The following is a 23,089-nucleotide window of genomic DNA, read 5'->3' on the forward strand; positions in this document are numbered from 1 at the left end:
AGAAGAATGAACTAGAAAGAGGCTTCTAAGATCCCAAGCCTTGATTGCATGTGGGTAACATTAAACAATAGAGCTCTTGATTTGCCAACAAATGTCGGAGTCCCCTCTGGGTGGGCTGTGTGGGGATCATGGAGGTTCTGATCTGGTCTGAGTCTTAAGTCCCAATCATGTGCCTTTTTCTCCCCCTTTCCTTTGGGACCTGAGCCAAATCCCTCTTTTTAATCTCTCTCTCCCATTCCTACTGTTCTTCCTGAACTGTGGCAACTCCAAAGCAAAATGCACAAGAACAAAACAGACAATGAGCAGAAAAAACAGGCTCAGTGCCACACACGGACATCCTGCCACCCACAGAGAGAATGGGCAACATGCAACCCAAACAAAAGGCAGGCCTAGGAGCCTGACAAACCCCTTTGGATTTGGATCCATTACTTACATCTCAATGTGGGCAAATAATGACATCTCTCTGCTCCCCAGTAAACATATCCACAAAAACACATTACTTTGAGGATTAAACACTAGAACATATTTCGAAATGCTTGGTTCACAGTAAGTCCACTTTTCTTAGTCTTCACATCTTTCTGCATGACTATTTGGTTAGTGTCTATCTCTCCACTAGCCGCTGAGTGGCTTGAGAATATGGGGTGCATCTTTTTTTTTTGTTGTTCCATATGATAACTCTAGAGCTGAGCACAGTGCCTGGTACATGTTAGGTATTTGTTGAGACAGTTATGTGATAAAGTGGAATTAGTAGGATCGACTTACAAAATAGTCAGCTTTGGGTCTCCTGACAATTCTCATGGCTTTGTTTTGGCTATCTTGATAACAATGTTATGAAAGGATTTATTTTTATTTATTTTTATTTTTTGAGTCAGAGTCTCACTCTGCTGCCCAGGCTGGAGTGTACTGGCGTGATCATGGCTCACTGCAGCCTTGAACTCCTGGGCTTAAGATCCTCCTGTCTTAGCCTCCTCAGTAGCTAGGACTACAGGCAAGACTACAGGACTACAGGCATGTGCCACCATGCCCAGTTAATTTTAAAATGTTGCTGTGTTGCTTAGGCAGGTCTCTAATTCCTAGCCTCAAAGGATCCTCCCACATCAGCCTTCCAAAGCACTGGGAGTACAAGCTTGAGCCACCGTGCCTGGCCCCTCATGAAGGGATTTCAAGGTGGCATCTGAAGTCAGTAGAAAAAGGGCATGCTGACTAATTACCAACAGCTATGATAGTAGAGTATTTGTTGACCTTGACCTGTAGAGTCAAGAGCAGGTTCCTTTTGCCAGGTATTTCCAGCAGGTCTGTCATGGAATTCATGGACAGGGTCATGGCAGGGGCATTGAGGTTACCAAATGCCTGACCTGAAGATAAGCAGCATGACTTCAGGAATATTTTTAAAAATCACAGATAAGAAAGCACAATGCTGGGGCTGGGCACGGTGGCTCATGCCTGTAATTCCAGCATTTTGGGAGGCCAAGGTGGGTGGATCACCTGAGGTCAGGTGTTCAAGACCAGCCTGGCCAACATGGCGAAACCCCATCTCTACTAAAAATACAAAAATTAGCTGGGCGCAGTGGTGCATATCTGTAATCCCAGCTACTCAGGAGGCTGAGGCACAAGAATCACTTGAACCTGGGAGGCAGATGTTGCAGTGAGCTGAGACTGTGCCATTGTACTCCAGCCTTGGCAACAGAGTGAGACTCCGTCTCAAAAAAAAAAAAAAAAAAAAAAAGGACAACACTATGCAAAGAAGCTGAAAGCATACCCGTATAATGTCTGCCTGTCTTGATGAATATACGTACTTGGAATGTGCATTTCATGAACCAGCTGACACTAGGGAGCAGATCTGACATGCTGTAGCTAGCGTGCCCCACAACCAGACAGAACTTTGACCATGTGCTTTTCCTCAAACCACAGAGTAGCCACTCTACTCACGAGGGTAATCCTTTGGGTGTGTCTTCTCAGACCAATTCCCATAAAATGTGAGTCTGTACTTGGCAGTTCCGCAGGCACAGCAGTCTAAGATGGGTTTGTCAGTCACCCCATCAAATGTGGAATCTGAAACAGTCAGAAGAGTCACCAAGTTAGAAAGCAAATGTGGGTTGTACATAAGGTGGTGCTATCATGATCTCATTTTATCCTTAACCCTTAGGAAAAGAAGATGCAGTTTTCATTAGTTAATAAGACTTAGAGCCAGATCAGTACTTGGGCAATAAAGGATTTTGTATGCCTTTAAGTATGGTAATATTTTGAAAAAAAAAAAATCAGTGCTTTTTCCCTAATAACTTAAGAAGATCTGTGGGAACAATAACCCACAGGTTATTCGAGAATATTTAAGATGGGGGCTATGTTGAAAAGTCAGGGGTAAAATTTACTCAATCATCCTTTCCGGATCCTGTTCTCCTTCCCCACCCCTCTCACAACAGGATTTCTCCAACAAATTTTAGGAGGAATACACATGTGTGCTTTCTTTAGGAAATATTCTCTGGGACCAAAATGACAGGACCAGAAGGAGTGACTTTGAAGCAGAGCGGTGAAAATAAATGGAGAGATATAAAGAACTACTGAAGGGGTGTGTGGGGGGGGAAGGCATGCATATATAATCACGTCACTTCTTATCACGCTTTCAGAGACTTCACTGGGAGGGGTGGGAGGTGGAAATGTGTTCATAAGCTCAGGTTTACTGTACTTCTGGGTATAGAAGCAGCCAGGAAAAACTTAAGATTCCCTCTCGGCCCTCATTTTTAGCTGTGAATAGCTGATAAATGGGGAAAGAGAGATTACATGAATAAATTCAGTATTTCCGATTGTCAAACCCACATCTCTAGCTGCACATTGTTGCTTTTAGTCTGTTCTGCTTCCTGCAAGATGAAAACAATGACTACAGATGTAACTTGCTTCAGTTGCTTTTTTTCACTTCCTCTAGTAGTATTAACATAAATGGGTTTTTTTCTTTGCAGTTGGACATTTATTCTTAAATATTATACAAAGAGTAGTGACAAAGAATGTTAAAATCATTGTGAGTGTTAGGAAGAGCATTTTATAAGACTTCCTTTTGGAATTTACTGGGTTGATTTGGTTTAAATATATAAAATCCATGATGGATAGAAGTGAATTCTAGATTCTAGAGTGGAGATGAAAGGATGAGACATCATAACAATAACTACAAAATACTGAGTCCTTTTACGTGCTGTTTTCTTTCCATATATTGTCTCATTTAATCCTAACAATGCTAGGAGGTAAGTACTTTTTCTATCCCCATTTTACAGAAGAGTAAATTGAGGCAGATTAGGTAACCTGTTCAAGGTCACAGGGTTAGTGAACACGGCAGGCAGAACTGGAGGCCAGGTCTTTTTGGGTCCAGAGCTCATGCCCTTGATCTCTGCACTACATTACTCCAGGAAAGACCTCATCTGGATAGGTCCACATAGATAGCAAAGGGAGAAAACCTTTTTATTGTTTCTGTGTTGCTTTTTCCAAATGAAGAAAGATGCACTTTAAAAAAAAAAAAAAAAAAAAAAAGCCTCCCTACATAGCTCTAGGATTTCTAAATCAGAGATACATGCTGAGGTTTCAATTGTAACTACTAGGGGCTATTAAATGAGGCAGCAATAGTCTCTACAAAAACCAAAAGAAGGCCAACTGGTAGCTTTGCCTTATCAAAAGGGCTTTCAGATATAGGTGGTTAGCTTAAAGATATTTCTGAGGGTTCAAAGGGATGCATAATAAACCTTTTGGATTTTCAAAGGAAAATAAGCTTCCATTTGAAAAATACATTTTTAAGCTTCCATTTGAAAAATAAATTTTTAAGTTTGAAAATAAAAACAGATATACTGTTTTCCTACTGAGGAAAAGCCTACTGAAAATGAATCAGGCTTTCAAAGGGCAGTGATAAGAATCGTCCACTTACTCCTCTTCTAACCACAGCAGGGCCTGCCAACCATGGGTAATTTCAGGCTATAGAGCATCTCCAGAGCTGCCCTCTTTCTCCATTTCTACTCTAAATCCTTTGCAACTCTCTTCCCGAATTCTTTGTTCTTCTTCTCTTTTTCTTCCTTTTCTCATTATCCCCTTTCTGTTGACATTTTCCTCTTTTTTCTGTGTTTCCCTTTATTTTGCCTTTTTTTTTTTTTGTCTCTTTCCTTTAATTGTTTGTGACATGGTATTAAAGTATGTGTATGCAGGGTTGGGCACAGTAGCTCATGCCTGTAATTCCACACTTTGGGAGGCAGAGATAAGCGGATCACTTGAGGTCAGGAATTCGAGACCAGCCTGGCCAACATGGCAAATCTCTATTTAGTTCTTACTTGTGAGACAGAGATCTTTTCATCTTTAGCAGAGATGAAACCCCATCTCTACTAAAATTACAAAAATGGGCATGGTGGTGCGTTCCTGTAATCCCAACTACTCGGGAGGCTGAAGCAGGAGAATCGCCTGAACCCGGGAGGGGTAGGTTGCAGTGAGCTGAGACTGTGCCACTGCACTGCAGCCTGGGTGACAGAGTGAAACTGTCTCAAAAAAATTAAAAAAATAAAAAATAAAGTATGTGTATGCATATGTTTGTTATAGGTCACTTTTTTGAATATTTTGTTTCTCTGTTCTTAATTGGAAGTAATCTATTGTTTCTCTTGCTTTTTAAAAGTATTGATTGCCTTTGCTTGTCATCTGTGCAGCTCTAGGTCTTCTCCCACAGGCACTGTGGTGTGGTTTTGTTAGTTTGACTGTGGGAGGACAGCCTTTTTTTCAGGAGCTGAGGGTTCTTAGGAGATACTTCACTGACACCCTCATGTACTGACATCAATCATTAACTAACATGCACTTCCCAAAGTCTCAATACTGATGTTATGTGAAGCCTTGTCTTAAGGCATTTACAAGAGGTGTCTTGTAAAGGTGTGATCCCAAACACCCACAAGTCCACCACAGCACCTGGATCTCATCACAGGGAGGTACAGAAGGGATGGGATTGTCATTGAGGAACCGAGAGCTTAATAAGTGGAGATGCTCCCTGTTTAGAGAAAGGCTGAGTGAACCTGCAGGCAGTTGAATATACATGTGGTGGTGCCCATCTGGAAACTGGCCAGGGCCCTCTGGACTGCAGATTCCAGCTCTTCAGCCCTTCTGGGAGGTATGACCCTCATGTAAGGTATCCGACTCTCTCGCCTTTGCTATTGCCATGTTCTCCAAGCAATCCCAAACAGGGGACCTAGTTTCTGCTCAGCTCATCCACAGGGGGACAATGCATTGATCTGTCAAAGGCAATGATAAGAACTACTGAACTGGGAAGAAGTTGCTTTGATAGAAAGCAATGGTTAAGGGCACCACCGGCTCCTGACTTCAAACCCTGCCTTCCACCATGACTATATGATGCTGAGAAAGTTATTTAATTTTTTTGTGTCAGGTTCCTCGTCCATAAAAATATAATAATAATCTTTACCATATAGGGGTGTTGTGTAGATTACAAAATTAATGCATATGAAGTGCTTAAAATAGTTTTTGGCATGTAGCAAAGCACCCCAAACATATTAGCTATTATTATTGTTTTCCCAGAAGACCTTTATCAACCTTTCTTTTTCTTAGTAGCTTATACTTTGCTATAGTTGCAGAGGATTATTTCTTCTCAAAAGACTAATTGCTCTAAATGCAAATAAAAATTCTGCAAAAATAAATAGAAATGAGACAGTTATGCTGTATAAATGTGGAACATTTTTTATTTTTATTTAGTTTAATAACTTTTAAAAATATTCAGATGTTTAAAATTAATTTGTTTTGCAGATTAATGAATAAGCTTTCAGATATAGATAACAAGAGCTATCTATTCTATAGATAACATTTACTATGTGTCAAGAAGGTACTGTACTATTTTATCTATTTAAGTCACATGGCTAGAAGGGGCAGAGGCAGATTCAAACCGGGGCCTGACTGATCTAAACTCAGGCCTCTGCTTTATCCCCCGAGTCTAGTTAGTCTCCATGAGCTTTGTTAGAATACCTTCAACCTAAGGAGAGGAGGTTGATGAGTTTGCAAATGTAAGGACTAGATCCTTGAATGTGGTGATATCACAAGGTCAACGCTCCCTTGGCATCCCCATCCCCTGCTGGTCTTCTCTGGAGAAAATCCTCCCATATTGTCCTGGTGCCACACAAGATCTTGCTGGTGATTTTTTTTCCCAAAGAACCATTACAGACTTTTTAAAGGCACACAATTGTGCATTCCTTAATTAAGTCCTGTGAATTATTCCAAGGAACCTCTTCAGAATAATCACTGTTTCACAAAAATAAGACGACGACACCAATATAAGGTACATTATCTCCTACCCAGGGAATCAAGCTGAGTAATTAGAGCTTAAGGCGGATCCAATTATGCACAGCACACAGTCAGATTAAAAATCGGAGCTACGTGAGGAAGCAGAACCCAGAGGAACTCATGAAGCCCAGGGGCCTTAATTCCTGCAGCAGGAGGCTTGTGCAGGAGGAGCTGCCTTCCATGTCTCTGCCCACCCCCACCCCACCCCTACCCCGCCCCACAGGGTCTTACCTTGTTCACAAAGTTTCTTGGTCAGAGAGCCCTCATCTTGAAAATAAATAATGCGTTTTTGTACGATGCTGGCCCTGTGGAGAAAGAAGACAGAAGCACAGTGGTGAGGAGGGCAGGAAGGCAGGTTTGGGGGATCAGTCAGACAGTCCCTGCTTGGCTTTGTGGCTTTGAGTGAGTCACCCCAACTGTCTGTGTCTCCGTTTCTTCATGAGAAAATTAACATAACAGCAATATCTGCTTTATGGGGTTGTGGTGAGAACTAAGTTGGAAAATATATGTCAAGAGATTAACACATACCTAGAAACCACTCCACTCAATATTAGTTACTAAATTGTTTTTGGTGGTAAGGTTATTGGGAAGGTAAGAGAGTGAACTAACAGTATTTTAATAACTTTTCTCAATGGTTCATTTTAATCTACTTTTCATGTTAAACTATTGAGGCCATTTATAGAGCAACCAAATTCAAATCACAGAAACATGTCAGATCCTCTTTGTGAAGGGGAAAAAGGAATTTAAAAATATATTTTGATTTGTTCTGAAAATGTCATTCTATATCTTTCCTGAAAGTCTAGACAAAACTGTCTCCTACATTCTGAACAAAGACAACTTCAGCTGTTATATCTCCCTCTTAAACATGTCAAATGCAGGATCTTAGAATTTGGAAAAAATACTTTGAGGTTGAAAAATGACTTACTTTTGGCCAGCACATATTTTCGCTTTAATTTGGGATTGCACAGACATGCTTCTTTTATTTTAACCCACTCTGTTGTTGATTTTCAGCTAGCCTTGAAGGGGTTGGATACTGAAACCCAGAGTTTCAGTAATTTGAAAGTTTACAACATTTAAAACGGAGACAATGTGAAAGGATCTTGGGCCACTTCTACTGATTTTCCTCAGCAATGCTACTCAGTCAAAAGGTAATTTTCACTTCCATTCACCCTATTTAACAAATATAGCGATTCCTTGACTCTATTATAGCTGACCACACTGAAGGAGTATGAGTCACATGATCTGCACTGTGTCACATGATTCCAGACCCAGGAATGGGGCCATGTGTACATGGATCCACAGAGTATGGAGGCAATTTTCCTGATGGTCTGGGCCTAGGCCAGGATGACTTTCCAAAGAAATGTCTACTCTACATCTAGTCTTGCACAAAATAACACAATTCTGACCATCCTGCAGATGTCTTTTACAGTCATTCCTTACCCAAGAAAGACAAGATGTTGAAATAAATGAATGAAATATGCTTCCTGTCTACGTAAAGCTACTTTGATCATTCTTATGAAGCAAAAGAAAGTTTCCTTGGGCCAAGAGAATAACAGTCTTCTCTACTCCAAAGCCAAATAACAAAGCCTTTTATTAGTCAGAGCATCCCATCATCTCCAACAGTGCTTTTCAGAATATTTTCCACTCTGTGCCTCCAGGACCCCTGTGGAGGGGAAGGGGCAGGCTTACTGGGAAGTATCCTAGGCCCCACATTCCGGCTTCAACCAAAGGCTCCATCCTAATTTCAACCACAACAGCCTCCTACCCCATTCATCTTCCCATTATATTTACTGGTGTATTTTCAACAAATGTTGTGGGGTCTGCTTCGGGGCCTGAGGGAGGTTTCAGGACACTGTCATAAACAAGCCAGATGGGGCCACACTACCCATCCTCAAAGTTTACAGCACAGTAGGAGAAAGTATCAAATAACGAAACCTGCAGCTGATCATTTAACACAACCTTGATTAAAGGTTACAAGGGAGTCCACAGAGTGCAGGAGAGCATAGAATAGGGAGTCCTAACCATGCTGGGAAAGGCTCCCCCAAAAAAGAGTGGCAGAGCTGAGGTTTGAAAGAGCAAACTAGGAGCTAACTAGGCAAGTGGAAGGGAGGAGACAGGGAAAGGGCATCCCTTATAAAGTTCTTCAGGAAGGGAGGAACATGGGCTCATGGGAGGACCTATGAGGGGAAAGTCAGGTAGGTAGTATAGATTATACACGCCTAATCTGAAAATCTAAGATCTGAAATGCTCTGAAATCCAAAACTTTCTGGGTGCTGACATGACACTATAGTGGAAAATTCCATGCCTGACCTCATGTATCAGGTCACAGTTAAAACATTTATTGGCAGCACACACATTTAGGGTTAGGAACGATGGTGACGCCAAACCACCACAAACTGTCCACATGGCAGGCTGCGGTGGTGTTACCTTTGCTCTCTGATGGCTCAATGTTTGTGTAAAACACAAACTTGTTTTAGGCACAAAATTATTAAGAATAATGTTTAACATTACTTTCAGGCTATATATATAAGGGCCTATTCATGTATATGTTTGAAATGTGCATGAATTGTGTGTATAGACTTGGGTCCCATCCCAAGATACCTCATAGTGTATATGCAAATATTCTAAAATCTGAAAAAAATCACAAATCTAAAACATTTCTGGTCCCAATCATTTCAGATAAGGAATACTCAACCTGTATGAGACGAGCTGGGAAGATGGGTAGGGCCACATTACCCAGAGCCTGCAGCGAGATGGCATTTCACTCCAAGTTTAATGAGATATCTTTGGAGAGTGTGCCCGGAGGACTGAGTGATCAGATCTGCTCTTTTAAAGGAGTACTAGGACATAGTAAAAACCAGTTGGTTTGGACTGCATGGGAGCTGCAGTGGACAGAGCTCCCATGCAAATCAAGTTTTGTTTCCATAAAGCTCTCTTGTTAAAAACACTTAAAAATCAGTCATCTACAGGATAAAATACACACTTATAATACTCAAGGGTCTTTAGAATTTTCCCCAAACATGTCCCGGCTTCAGCTGTCATCACTTGGTGCCAAGCTTCCTGGCTTGCAGACTTTCGACGTTTATTCTTGTGTGAACACCTCTTCAATTCGACCAGACCTCTGCCTGTGTTGCCTCCTCTCCCAGAATCACCCATGCCTGCCTTTGCTTGCCTCTGTAATAAATACTCTCAATCTTCTTCCTGCTACTGTAAACAGGGGCGACAATGGCAAAGCCTATCATTTAAAAGCATGATCGTGCATAGAAAAGTAATTGCCCTCAAATTTTTGAAATACATGATTATAAAAATTTGGGGGAACTAGAGATGAAAAACATGTATTTCCTATAAGATGTATCAGCTTCCTCAATATTCTATAAAGTCGAAAGCAACCCATTTCCTCTTTTTAATAATTGTTGTCATTTCTGAGCCTGCACTAAGGAGGCACTTAATATACATTATTACCTTATATAACTTATGCTTTATATATGGCAGGTCCTCAAATTCTTCACCCAAAACCCTTGGTCTGGATGTGTTTTTGAATTCACAAATTTTTAGATATCAGAAAGTTAAGATTGTATATATACCATTAATACCTCTATAATCAAACACATCAATATTCTGCAGTAAAATGTTAGATTATGGGGCCAGGTGCTGTGGCTCACACCGGTAATCCCAGCACTTTGGGAGGCTGAAATAAGTGGATCACTTGAGGTCAGGAGTTTGAGACCAGTCTGGCCAACATGGTAAAACCTCATCTCTACTAAAAATACAAAACTTAGCTGGGCGAGGTGGCCCATGCTGCTTGGGAGACTGAGGCAGGAGAATCGCTTGAACCCAGGAGGTGGAGGTTGCAGTGAGCTGAGATTGTGCCACTGCACTCCAGCCTGGACGACAGAGGGAGACTCCGTCCCCCCCGAAAAGTTAGATTATGTATGAATTTCATTTATGCTCCCTAAGAGTACTGTTACTACCTATTCACGTTTTGGTCTCCTGTGCTAGATTCCAAGATTTGCACCTTATTTCTCCAAATGTTAGTATCATTCTGCTACCAATGTTCTAGGAGAAGGAACAGGGTTTGGGGACAGGAGAGAATCTGAGGTGAATGTGGCTTAGGATGTGATGGTGGGCACTCTAGTGGGTCGTTAGACATAGGGCATTATAACTCTGGAGAGCTGGGAGGGAATGGGAGTGTGGACGTGGGAGCTGCTGGCCTGGGTAAGAGTCAAAGGATTTGGAGTGGCTGATATCACCCAGGGAAAGTGTGCAGAGTTGAGAGTGAGAGTCAAACTGAGCCCAGAACCCTGAGGAAGACCAACATTCACCTACACAGATGCTACCGGAGACCAAGACTTTGGTACACTTGGTTGCAGAAGTTCCTTTTTATTCCTCATTTGGCCAACTCCTGAGAGAATTTTATATTCCAAGAAAATGCATTTTGAGTCTATTCCCATCAAAACTATAAAACTCAGCTGAGGTTTATAAATCATATTATCGTTCAGAAAAATAATAGCTTTACAAGATGAGAAAGCTGTTAGTAAGAACTCCCTTAGCATTTCAAAATGACAAATTTCTCCCATTCTGTGTTGCAATTTGGCAGTACTGTTGCATAGCATTTATACACTGAATGCTCTCTTATCTTAAGAGAGCATGTTAAGGAAATGTAAGTTAAATTTCTCAGTATGTTAGCTTCTCAGACTTTAGAATATTGAGGTTCTAAATAACTCACTAATCATTTCAAAAGTTTTCTTTTCAACCTGAAGTGAACATTTCCAAAAATGCCATCCTGAATCTCTTAGGTGCTCAGCCCTTTTCTGTTTGGAGGGTTTATTCATTTCCCACTCTTTTTCCTGAGGGAATTTGCCTGTGGGGGTGAAGTTAGAGTTTGTTAAGTTGTGGGTTTGCTGTCTAGTGCTGAAAGGGGGTGGGATCCCTGCTCCCAGGGAGAGAGAGATCTCAGAAACTGAAGTACTCAGGAGAAATCAGGTCATGAAATGACTTAAAAAATATACCTGGATCCTCAGGGAATGGGTCACAGCCATGCAGAGACAATTCATGTAAGTTCCTACTGCGATGTGTTGTATACAGTAAATATCCAGTATGTGGTGGTCATTATCATTGCTGCTGAGTCACCAGCTCCTAACAAAAAGTACCTGGCACATAATAAGTACTTAATAAACAGTAGTTATTTTTATGATTGATGTCAGGTCTGTTTCTTTGCTTGTGGAAGGAGGAGTGAGAGTATTACCTTGGTCAGCTGCTGCTGACAGAGACAATACATTGTCAAAATGAAGGTTGGGTTTGTGGTCTCTAGACTATTTTTGCCAGCCTTCTTCCCAATTCCAGTAAAATCCTTATTACTGAACATTTCTTGAAATACTTTATAAAATTTCCCTATGATCTCAGTAATGTTTTCCATAGGGTTGGTCCAGTTTATAACCAGCAATATTTATTCCCATCTACCAATGAAAAAATTAACTGTGGGATGACCCAGGAATCAAATATTGAAGTCATTGCAATGATAATATCAGATGCTGAGGCCATCTCCCTTATTTTACTTCACAAGGATGCCAAGGGCTAACTGAATGATGGCCGCATATTTATCCAAAGGCTGTATCCATGCCAGGATGCACACTCACCAATCTTGTATATGGTTTTAGGTGGGTCTCAAGAAATGGAGGTATGTCCAAGAGTTAACAAGTATCCAGGACGCCCATGACAGTGTGCCCATGGGAGAGGAAAAGTGAAAACTTATCTGCAGGACTCTATCTACAAGACTCTCAAGAACTCCATGACTGTCCAAGGATAAGGCTTGGGGTCACAAAGCTATAGATTCAGAGGGCATCTACCATGATGGCAAAAAAGCAATTCCAGTAGCTACCATGAGATTATTCCTAATTAATTATCATTCACTCATAAAACATATGTCGAGCACTCACTTTGTGCCAGGCACTATGTTAGGAGCTGAAACTTCAAAAACGAATAAGAAACGATGCCTTCCAGTAAGCAGCTCCTATTCCAGCAGGTGAAAAGAGAGAAACAGAAAAAGGAAATTGGAAATCAATGTGGAACATGTTAATGGAGGAGCCATGGGAGGCAGAGGTGAAGCGGGTAACTTCACAACGGCAAGGCTTCAAGAGGAAGAGACAATGGCAGCTCCGAAGGTCTGAATTGAGAGAGGTGCATGGGAAATAGAGACTCTGTGAGACACATGGTAGGAAAATTCATCAGGACTTAGTAACATATTGGATCTAAGGCAGAAAGAGAAAGTTAAGCATAAGATATTTTATTTATTTATTGTTTATTTAACAGTTAAGCACTTTCCTATGTGCTTGACAAATATTAACTCATTTAATCCCCCCAACCAAGAGGTAGGCATTACTATTATTCCTATTTTACAGATGAGAAAACTGAGATAGAGGGAGGTAAGTGAACTGACTCCCTAGGTACGAACCCCAGTGACTAGAGGGAGACATAGTCATGCTAGGATTGACACAAAAGCCAGGGAGATTAGAAAGACTTTTTATTATTATTTTTAAAATTTGTATTGAGATATTGTAGATTCATATGTGGTTGTAAAAAAGAATATAAAGTGATTGTACTCTGCCTGGTTTCTCCCAATGGTGACACTTTGCAAAACTTAAGTATAATTGTACAACCATGATATTGATGTTGGTATAATTCATTGGGCTTGAGTCTGGGTACAAAATGGTGAAATGAGGTTAGATGAAAGCCAGATCATGCCATTCTAAAGAAATTCTGGCACTTTCTATGACAGAACATACCCCAATGACTCTCACAACACGAATCTGATAGAATCCCAATCAAAGAATCATTTACAAGGGCTGTGGTAACTCAGTGGAGGGTGGCCATTTCTGGCTGGAATGAGGTGGGGATAAAGGTGGAGTTGGGGGAAGTGTTGGTAGAAATGAGGTTGACCAGGTGTGACTTCTTGGAAAAATGGCACAGGAGTTGGACTTGGAGTTCTAGAGACTAAGTCTGCAAAACCAGGGACAGGAACTTTGCAGTACAGCTGCACAACTAAGAGAGACCCTTGGCAGGCCCACCATCTGTGGTCCTTGGAAACAACGTTCTCTGCTCTGAGCAGACATCTCGACCTGAATCAGAGGTATCAGCTCCACACAGTGCTGCATACCCATGTGCAGCTTTGTTTATTTCCAGAAGTTGGCTAAGAGGTCAGTTAGGCTCTCAACAAGACCACAATCCATTCCCAAACTTGTATGGTCATTGGATTTCTCAAGCTCTTGATTTGCAGTGCATAAAGTTACACTACAAAGCCCTGGTTCTGATTTCAATAAAAATGGAAGAAAAGCTAGTTTTAGTGCTCAGTTTATTTCCTCTTCAAAATTTAGACTGGCCTAGGGATAACAAGGTTACCATGATCCCATTTTCTCTCATATTGTTCAACTTCAGACCTCATCTTTACCATATACCTGGTCAATACCATTACTCTAGCACTTTAAAACTTACCTTTCTCCCCAAATCCAATGGAAAACTAATGAGGAATAGATTTTCATATAAGAGATGTAAAAAGAAAAGAATAAAACTGGATTGTGTTTTAAAAGAACTAATTTAGATGTAAGAGGTATTAAAACCAGACAGACATTCATTTACTCATGAGTTTGTCTAACAGAGTAAGTGCCACAAAGCTGTGTTAGGACTCAGAGATACAAAGATGAATAAACTATTGTTTGTTTGATACCAAATAGTTGCCAGCCTGACAGGAGAGTGATGTAATCTGTTGAATCAAAACACTGCACAGCAAGTCCTGGCATCTACCCAGCATCCATTCCCTCCATCTTCCCCACTTGCAGAGCTGTCATTTTGTTTGGGGTAATATCAGACGTGCCAGTCATGATAGTCCTGTTCCTGCTTTCCCAGCCTTCCTTGCTGCCGGTGGCAGGACACGTGACCCACATGTGGCCTCAGTAACATAACGAGAAGTTTGCAAGATGGAAGAGACTAAGTCTGCAAAACCAGGCACGGGAACTTTGCAGTAGAGCTGCACACCTAAAAGAGACCCTTCTGAGGAAGCTTTGCTTTCCAGGCAAGAAAAATAAATGACCCACCATGGCCTTTCCCTTACAAACACAATGTGTGGAGCAAGGCAGCCATTTTGCTACCATGAAGAAAGGCCAAGAAGAATCACAGAGACACTGGCCCTGACATCAGTTAGTTGCTGAAAGAATACCAGCAGTCACTTACCCTGGGGCTTCTTGTGGTATGGGAAAAATAAACCTCTATTTGTTGAAGCCATCATCAGCCAAGTTTTCTAATGAATGCTGCTCTTAAATGCATGCCTAACTGATGGAAAAAGGCATGGTGGGAAAAAGGAAGGGCAGTTCAGAGGAAAGGAAGAGCCAGGCTCTGTCTGGACCCATATGTAGACCACATGGTTGCACCACTGGGGAGCCGTTGAAGGTCTTTAGTTGTTGTTTTGTTTGAGACAGAGTCTCACTGTGTTGCCCAGGCTGGAATGCAGTGGCATGAACACAGCTTACTGTAGCCTCAACCTCCTGGACTCAAGTGATCCTCTGGCCTCAGCTTCCTGAGTAACTGGGACAACTGGTGCCTGCCACTATGCTTGGCTGCTTTTTACATTTTTTGTAGAGATGGGGTCTTGCTATGCTGTCCGGGCTGGTCTCGAATTCCTGGCAAGTGATCCACTTGGCTAGGCCCCTCAAAGTGCTGGGATTACAGGCGTGAGCTATCGCTCCCAGACTGTAGGTTTTTGGTGGGAGTGAGGGGCAGGGATGCTCTTGACCAGAAGAGACTCTGAGAAGAAGGACAGCTGTGGACAAGGCCTTATAAGAAGGCCTTGGATTTGGGAACTAGAGGGTCCCTGTGCTGGGTCAGGCCTTCAAGTTTACACCCCAGAGATGTGGCTATAAAGGAAAGGTGGGGTGGGGGTTGTGAGTAGGAATTTCACAGGAAAACACAAGCAAGGGAAATACTCTTTTCCTCTCTGGAGGAAGCTTTCACATGCCTGTAAGGTGAAGCTGAGGAAAGGGTGGAAATCCTTAGGGGTACCTGCTGGATCACCGGCTGGAAATTTGTCAGCTGTTGGAAAACTCTTCAGCTCATATGAATGAAATAAATAGGCTGCAGGAGGTAGTCCCGGTTGTGGAAGCTCTGACAGGCAGGTAATTCTAGATAGTCAACAGGACTATTTCTCATTTTCTATAATTGTTTTAAACCAAACTATCAATTTTTTTCCAGTGTCTTTTGAACCTTAATGGTTTCCTTCCTCTGGTTTAAATTATCCATGGTATTTCTTCCAAAGAGGTATTTGTCTAATCCCTGAGCCTGGGGTGAAGGCTTACACACATCATTAAGTCAAAAAATCTTTTCTCTTAATAACACATGAACAAGAGGTTTGATGTTACTGAAAAATTACTTTTATTTTTCAATCAGCCTTAGCACATTACTTAGCATTTTGCAATTGATTAGTGGTACCTGGGTTATTACTAGTCAAGGGACAACTGGCAGGCTGTATGACATTGTTTAGCTGGTGATTATTAATGCCTCTTACAGTTCACTTGCTAGTTGGTGACCTACCCAGCTCTCCCTACTAACTTCTTCACATCTATAAACACTTCCTTAAACTCAGAGCCCCTTGGGTCCAGGGACTGTGTCTTACTCATCATTGCATTCCTGGGTCGTAACAGAGGATCCGGCCAAGGCTTATCAAACCTGGGGTTCTTAACATAGGGTTTGCATACAGGTTGTAGGATGATGAAATTTTGCTTGTTGTGCACAAGTGCATTTTTTTCTGAGTAAGAATTCATAGCTTTCATCAGCTTCTCAAAGGGGTTCCTGACCCCAGAAAGCTTAAGAGTCACCATTAGGTCTGAAACATATGGGAGCAGATATGCAGAATGGCATGAATGTCATTCCATTTAATAAAACATTTCAACTAAGATATATACTTTTTTCCTAAAGATTAAGGTCAAATTTTTATTCCAAGCACCCAAGACTTCAACTGCTTTCTCTCCAGACTATGCTCTGATCCAAAATAGAACCTGTCTCAGCTGGAAAACAAGAAATAGAAAGTGAAGTGTTGCTCTTAGGTTTCTCCGGTGTTCTGTGCAGAGTCCTTGCTGCTCCGCGGCTGGGCGTGGGTGTAATCACATAATCGCCCCAGCCTCTAAGGAACAGGAAATGCTGCCACATTGCAAGCTCCCTCTTGGCTGGGTTCATGCAAGTCATTACTCTCTGCAGTTCGTCCCACTTTGCCTTAGCTTCAGTCTCCTCCCGCTTCTGTGGGTTCCTGCAAACTAGGGCTGGCTGCTAGAGCACTGTCCTCTCAGGTATAAGGAAACAATCCAGGTGACAGAGCAAGGTCCTTGAGGGCAGGCCACCTGCCCTTCTTTCTGTTTCCTCTCACTCAGGTTTTCTGCTGTGGAAATGGGAGCGTCCTGTAGAGTAGTAGAACTGGCTGTTGGGAGATGCTTGCTCCTTTAGGTGGGGTTGGAGGTGTGGGAGGGGGTTACTGTTCTCCGCAAGGAACTCATAGTCCATGATTGGGTTCCAAAGGATCTTTGAACCCCTGAAAAAATTGTATGGAAAGTATATGCAAAATTGTAAGCATGTGCATTGCTTTGGGGAGAGATTCTATAAGAGCAGCTCTCTAAAGTAGAAGCCATGATTTTCATGCCTGCTAGTACCCACCTGACTCCCCTCTACCCCACCCTAAGGAAGGACACACAGAGATTAAATGAAGGATTTTCTGGTTAATTACTGCAGCAACCTCCTAATGGTCTCCTGTCCTTGCCAACCCATCCCATTTACCTATGCTCTGCCAGGGGACTGATCATCACCTCTTCTTTATCACTTTCTTTCACACATTGTTAGCAATGATAGCACCACATCCTAATTATCCCACCCCCCACCTACCACACTCCAGCACAGGGTCTGATGCACAGTAGGTCCTCTCTGAACACAGGCTCCTCTCTCACTTACAGGTTATAGTCCAAAGTCTTGGCTAAACATCCACAATCCTGAACACTGGGGTACAAATGACCTTTCAGGTCTGATACTCCCCTCCCCAAGTACCTGAACTCAGCTTTACTGTGTGGATGTGTCACATGTCTCCTCTTCACTTTTACCTTCCTCTCTGCCTAATCAGATCCCAATCATCTGTCACTGTCTCACTTCCTCCTCAGAGGTGCATTGACCAGGACCATCAGAAGTGACCTGTCCCTCCACCAGACTTCTAGAACACAGTTTGTTGTTACTGTTCATTTGGCATTCAGGCATTGGGTGCTGTTGATGTTTGCTTGAACTTTATTTAATATCTTGTATTATCCCTTGACTTATTGCATGTTTATATTTTGCATTTCTGCCTGAATTCCGAGCTTTTTGAGGGTAGGAACCTTGTTACTCCACTGTGGACCCTCCAACATTTGGCACTGAGCTTTCATACAGGAAACATTGCAGGTGTGCTGATGTGATGCATTTTAAATACACTGACTTTCCCCATAATTCAACTCTTTTATATTCAACACATAATTTTGAGTGTCTACCATATGTCCACAATCTGGCAAGAAGCATGAACTCCTCTGTATTAGCAGTGCCACCCAGAGTGCTGTGTGATCAGCAAACAGTGACTGGTCTGAATCATGAAACATTTCCCACTGCATAAAGGCTGTTTATGCCTTCTGTGTTTTGACCAAGCTAGGCAGTTTGGCTGATGGCAACCATTGTTCTCAAAAGGAACCACAAAGGCTGAACTCAAAATCCCTTCACAATGTTGGGAATCAGCAGGATGATGGTATGTCCAGCAGCAGGAGGTGAAACCAAGCACAGAGCTTTCTTATTAAAAAGACACTTCACTTGCTGATTGCACAATGCATTCGACTTTGCTCATCCATTGAGTTGCCCCACGTTTCTTCTTTTCAATGTCTGTGCCCCTATTATAGCATCTGACCTCATCCTTATGTGGCATAAACTCATCAGAGGTAAGTCACGGTCATCTTGGACCCTCACAGAGTTCTGGGGCAACAGCATGAGACCATATGTAAGCTACAAAATCTGGGCATGATCTGTCCTGTTTCCTAATCTTTCTCATAGAAGTATTTTCAGCTACAAAAAAGGAAGGAAGGAAGGAAGAAAGGAAGAGCGGGAGAAGGGAAGAAAAAAGGAAGGCAGGAAGGGAGGGAAGGAAGGAAACTAAGAACTCTAGTTTTCTTAGTGAAAAATGTGGAAGAGAAATTAGTGTGATCCCATTTTAATGCAGAGCAGAATGTAAATGACCGTTTTTTTTAAAATTTTATTTTAATGGTAAACCACTCGTGTTTACACTGGGAGACTTGGGAATGATTCTGGAGCTTCTGTGTTAAACAAGGTACTGCAAATTGTTTTCAAGTTGGCAAGGAATAAATTAAAATCCAATAAATAAATAAAAATATATATCCTAAAGTTGACAATGTAACATGTACATTTCCTTTTGCACATCTGGGAGACATGAGGGAGTTGAACTTCAGAGAATGTGCCCCTTGTAAACACTTAAAACCTTTACAAAGCAGGGTAGGTAGAAGTCACAGAGGAGAGAGAAAAAAAAGAGGGAAGGACGGGGAAGCCTTTATCTCCTCATCTCTGTAAGGGAACAAGAGCAAAACCAGATAGTTGCCACCTCCATGGTGCAGCACAACAGACATCCCTGAAGCTGGACTCTCGTGGTGTGGTGGGCCCAAACTTTTTCTAGGGTCTTTGTCCTGGTCACTGCTTTGTTTGTAAATGGATGAGTCTGGGCCATGAGATTAAGATGTACATTTCCCTAGCTTTCTGGATGTCTCCATTCGAAGGATGTTTCTACTACAAAGTGAGGTGCATTTCAAGAAAGTCAACTAGCAGAATTCTTATCCTCGGAGGATATTTGGCAACTATCTTTTGGTAATAACATTTTGTACTGTATTTAATGCCTCTCCATCCAAAGGCATCAGTATGTACAGTGTTTCTCTGGGCTGACACAGATAGTCTTGAAAATCTATAATTCACTCTCCTACCAATTTGGATTCTTCTCTATTCAAGCTCCCCTAGAGATGACCAGAAGTCCCTCATGGTCAGAGGTCAAATGCTACTGATTGGCCCAGTTTGCGATGCTATTGTACTGGATTGTCAGTAGAAAAGGTAGTAAATCCTAGCTTTCCATGTGTCTAGTACCCTTCTTAGGAGATGTAAACCAGTTTTTTGATCTATAAATGTTTATGATTTATGTAACATGTTTTGGAGAAACAATTAACTGCAAATGATTACACTAGGGATCAATGCATGAGCCAAAGTCACCCATATTAGACTTGGATGCTGGCCATTTTGGGGTTGCCCTCCTGCTGACCCTGCCCAGTAAGGGTTCTGAATACTGAATGATGTGAACTGACCTGCTTAAATTCTGTCTTTTGGGAAAAATAAATGTCAAATTAAGAGAAGATGGGTCACTTATACAGGCGTAGGTCCAGAGCAATGGACAATTGTCCAGAGCACTTTTCTCCTAGAACTGTGGTATATCGACGGTGACCCAGTACTACCAAGGCTGATGTGATGATGTAACTAGCCAAGCTATCCCACATCCCATGTATTTGTGCAATAAACTTCCAGCACTGATGGTCAACTTGTGTGTGAGGAAGACCACATGCAAGCCTGCAGTTAGCAACACTGCCATTTGCACCCGTTGGGCTTTTGTTGTAGTGGTTAGGCCTCATCAGCATAAAAATGAAGTTGTTTTGATTTGATGCTGCCTGTCTGCTATCAGAAAACTGTTATTAGGAAAATCGCATTAATTAGTGACAGCTGAGCAGAGAACCAGCTTTCAGAGCTGCAGCTGCAAATCTCTGCAATCTGACTGTTGACTAAATAGCCTCCAAGTGTATTTAATCACGTTAATTTTGTTTTCCTCTATCTGTATTACTGTTTAGGGCTCGTAGTTAATCTACATTAAATAGTCTGATACCATTAGCACGGTTTAAAGAATAATATCAGCAATACTATTCCTCCATGATTTACTGGAAGTGATATATTGTTTGGCTTAATGCTAATATTTTAATTTTATGCAGGAAAATGGATAATTAATTAAGAGTAATTTAAAAGCTTGACCTATTAACTGAAATATTTGATTAAGCTGAAAATCTAATTTTACAACCGATGATGGATAACAGATGACTGGATCGATGGATGGATGGATGATTGGATAGAATGATAGATACATAGAATGACAGATATATGATAGATATGTACACTCGTACACACATAAGGACTTGAACCTTCTAAATTCTAATTCTTACCAGCTTATTACTTGTCCTTATAATCACCATGAAATCAGCGTGCTAAAGACATGGTACAATAGAAAGATCTCTGTGGTCAGGCAGGTAAAATTTGATTCTGGATCGAGCTGTTTTGTGTGTAGGTGAATTTCTTCCCTGATCCTCAGTTTTCTGTCCCACAAGTTGGGCTTAAAACCTACTTTATGGGGCTCCTGTGTGCATTAATGAACTACGTTGGTGTAGAAAGTGCCTAGCATGAGGTAGGAGCTTGGAAAATGTTATCTTTCCTTCTTCCTTCTCCTTTAAACCTTGTGTTACTATTTATTATAACTTCTCATACATTTATGCCTTTTCTACCAATCTAGAGAATTAATGGAACCCTTACAAGGTAGGGACTCTCTCTTGTTCACCGTTGTACCTACCCACAGTATACAGCACAGTAACTGGGACCTACTGGATGTTGGTACCAATGGATCAGTCTTGGCCCACGTGCCTTGGCTTTATCACCAACCAGTATGACAGTGATAGCTAGCATCTACTGAGTGCTTACTATGTGCTAGGCACTCTGTAGTAGACATTTTATTTAGTTCAAAGGTTTGCAGCCCCGGTTGCTCATTAGAATCATTTGGGTGCCCTAATTCCATCCGACAGATGAGATCAGAATTTCCAGAGGTGGGACCAAAGCATAGGTGGGTTTGAAAAGCTGCTCAGGTGATTCCAATATGTAGCCAGGGCCAAGAATCCCTGGTGATCTTGTTTGATTCTCCCACCTATGAGGTAGGTAGTACTCCTTTTGCAAATAAATGAAGCTGAGGTACAGAGGGATCAAGTATTTTGCTTAAGTTCAGCTGTTAAGAGGTAGTCCAGCATTAGAAGTCCAATGACTTTGAGTTCACAACCCATACCCTTCTCCACTGGGCTCTCCTGCCTTCCATTTGGCAAGGAAATTCCCAGCTAAAACTACTGGGTGTTAGATAGTATGTAGGTATCCTTGGTATTAGGCAGTTGATTTTGACCATCACAAAAGAAAATGTGCAAAAGCCCAGCAAATCAGTTCTATTTTAAAAGTGAAGGCCAGGTTTCTATCTTGATGTTTATACTCAGGGTCTGTGTGATCCAATTCAAATCACATTACTTCTCTGAGCTTCAATTTCTCACAATATGATGTTGACCTAGCAAGAGTAGTTGAGGGGTAGAGTGGAAGGTGCTCTGCAAACCCTAAATTACTTTTAAAAATGTAAAGGGGTACTTCCTGTGCCTTTGCTCCCGATTCCCATTTTACAAGGAGGAAAACAGGCTCAGACTGTGTAGAGCCAGGATTCCACCCTTGACCTGCCTGACCCTAAAACCTACCTGCAAGGGGGAAATCTTTGCCTAACAGAATGTTTAGAACCAGTCAAGGACCTTCTTGACAACACAATTAGCAGAAGCATGTGTACTGATCACTAGGCAGGTGTGGAAAGGGGGATTTTTCCTGGTTGCGGAGGAATAATGGAATAACCAGGTTTTTCTGTAAAAACCTGTTTTAGAAATGATTGTGGAAGCGGCTGCTGGGGGGAACTTGCTCTTCCCTCCCTCCCACACTCTTCCCCAGCCAGTAACTCTGTCACTTCCTGGCTTTGTTCCAGGGGCTAAAGGGAAAATGGAAATGCAGCCTGGTTCCAAAGAAAGCTTGGCATTTCAGGTTCTCAGATGAATATTCATGTGCCAGTCCCTCTAGTCATTCTGCCTTGTTTTCTCTCCTTTCTTCCCCCAATCCTAGCACAAGCCTGGCATATAGTAGGTGCTCACTAAATGTTTGTCCAATAAATAATTGAGTCCTGAGGGGGTAGTGGGGGCTCTACAGTGGTGGAAAGTATGTTTCCCATTCCCTCCTGCCCAAGACCACATGCAAAAGAACCTTTTTCACCTTTTACATTTTGACTTTGTCTTATTCAGTTTCCATCCCGAACAGCTCACCTTGACCCAACTTTGTGCCCAGTTTCTTGCTGGGCACAGCCTTTCCCCCTGAGGGCCCTTTGGACCTGATCCTTGATTTGACCCTTTGCTTCCCTCCTCCACTATGAGCTGCGCTGGCTCTGCAACCACCCTGGGTAAAACTCTCACTGGTCCAGCCCAGGCTGCAGGTGTCCCTGGACCCATTGCAGGTCTCACAACTGATGACAGGGCAGGCACAAAAAGGCAGTGAGTGGGATGAGGGGAGGTGGCTGGAATGGGTAAGATGTCCCAATAGACACAGGTTGTAAGATCCCCACTCCCTTTACACCTCTGATTATAGAACTATTGAGGCTCTCAAGACACTTTATGAAAGACATAATCCCCCTGAGAATTCAGCCTTGTTAAAGATGTACTCTTGCACTGTGGTAGATCAAAAGCTTGCACTACAGAGTTAGACTGTCCAGGGTTCAAATCTCAGCTCTGCTACTTATGAGCTATATGATGTTAAGCAATCTTCAATTTTCTTCTTTGTAAAATGGAGGAAATAATAGTATCTGCATTATAGGATTGTGGGCACG

The 23,089-nt window shown here is 42.0% G+C and overlaps 1 protein-coding gene across 1 annotated transcript in view; it reads right to left on the reverse strand.

Moving 5' to 3' along the window:
- The window catches only part of LOC105486919 (spondin 1), a 291,726-nt gene that overhangs the window by 170,931 nt on the left and 97,706 nt on the right, over positions 1 to 23,089 (reverse strand). Inside the window, exons 4-5 of the mRNA XM_011750058.3 lie at positions 6,529 to 6,602; positions 1,930 to 2,052 (exon numbers count right to left, since the gene is read on the reverse strand). Coding sequence (XP_011748360.2) covers positions 1,930 to 2,052; positions 6,529 to 6,602 — 197 coding nt within the window. The remainder of the gene's footprint in view (positions 1 to 1,929; positions 2,053 to 6,528; positions 6,603 to 23,089) is intronic.

This window comes from Macaca nemestrina, chromosome 12 (assembly GCF_043159975.1).
Source record: "Macaca nemestrina isolate mMacNem1 chromosome 12, mMacNem.hap1, whole genome shotgun sequence".
Classification (NCBI taxonomy): Eukaryota; Metazoa; Chordata; class Mammalia; order Primates; family Cercopithecidae; genus Macaca; species Macaca nemestrina.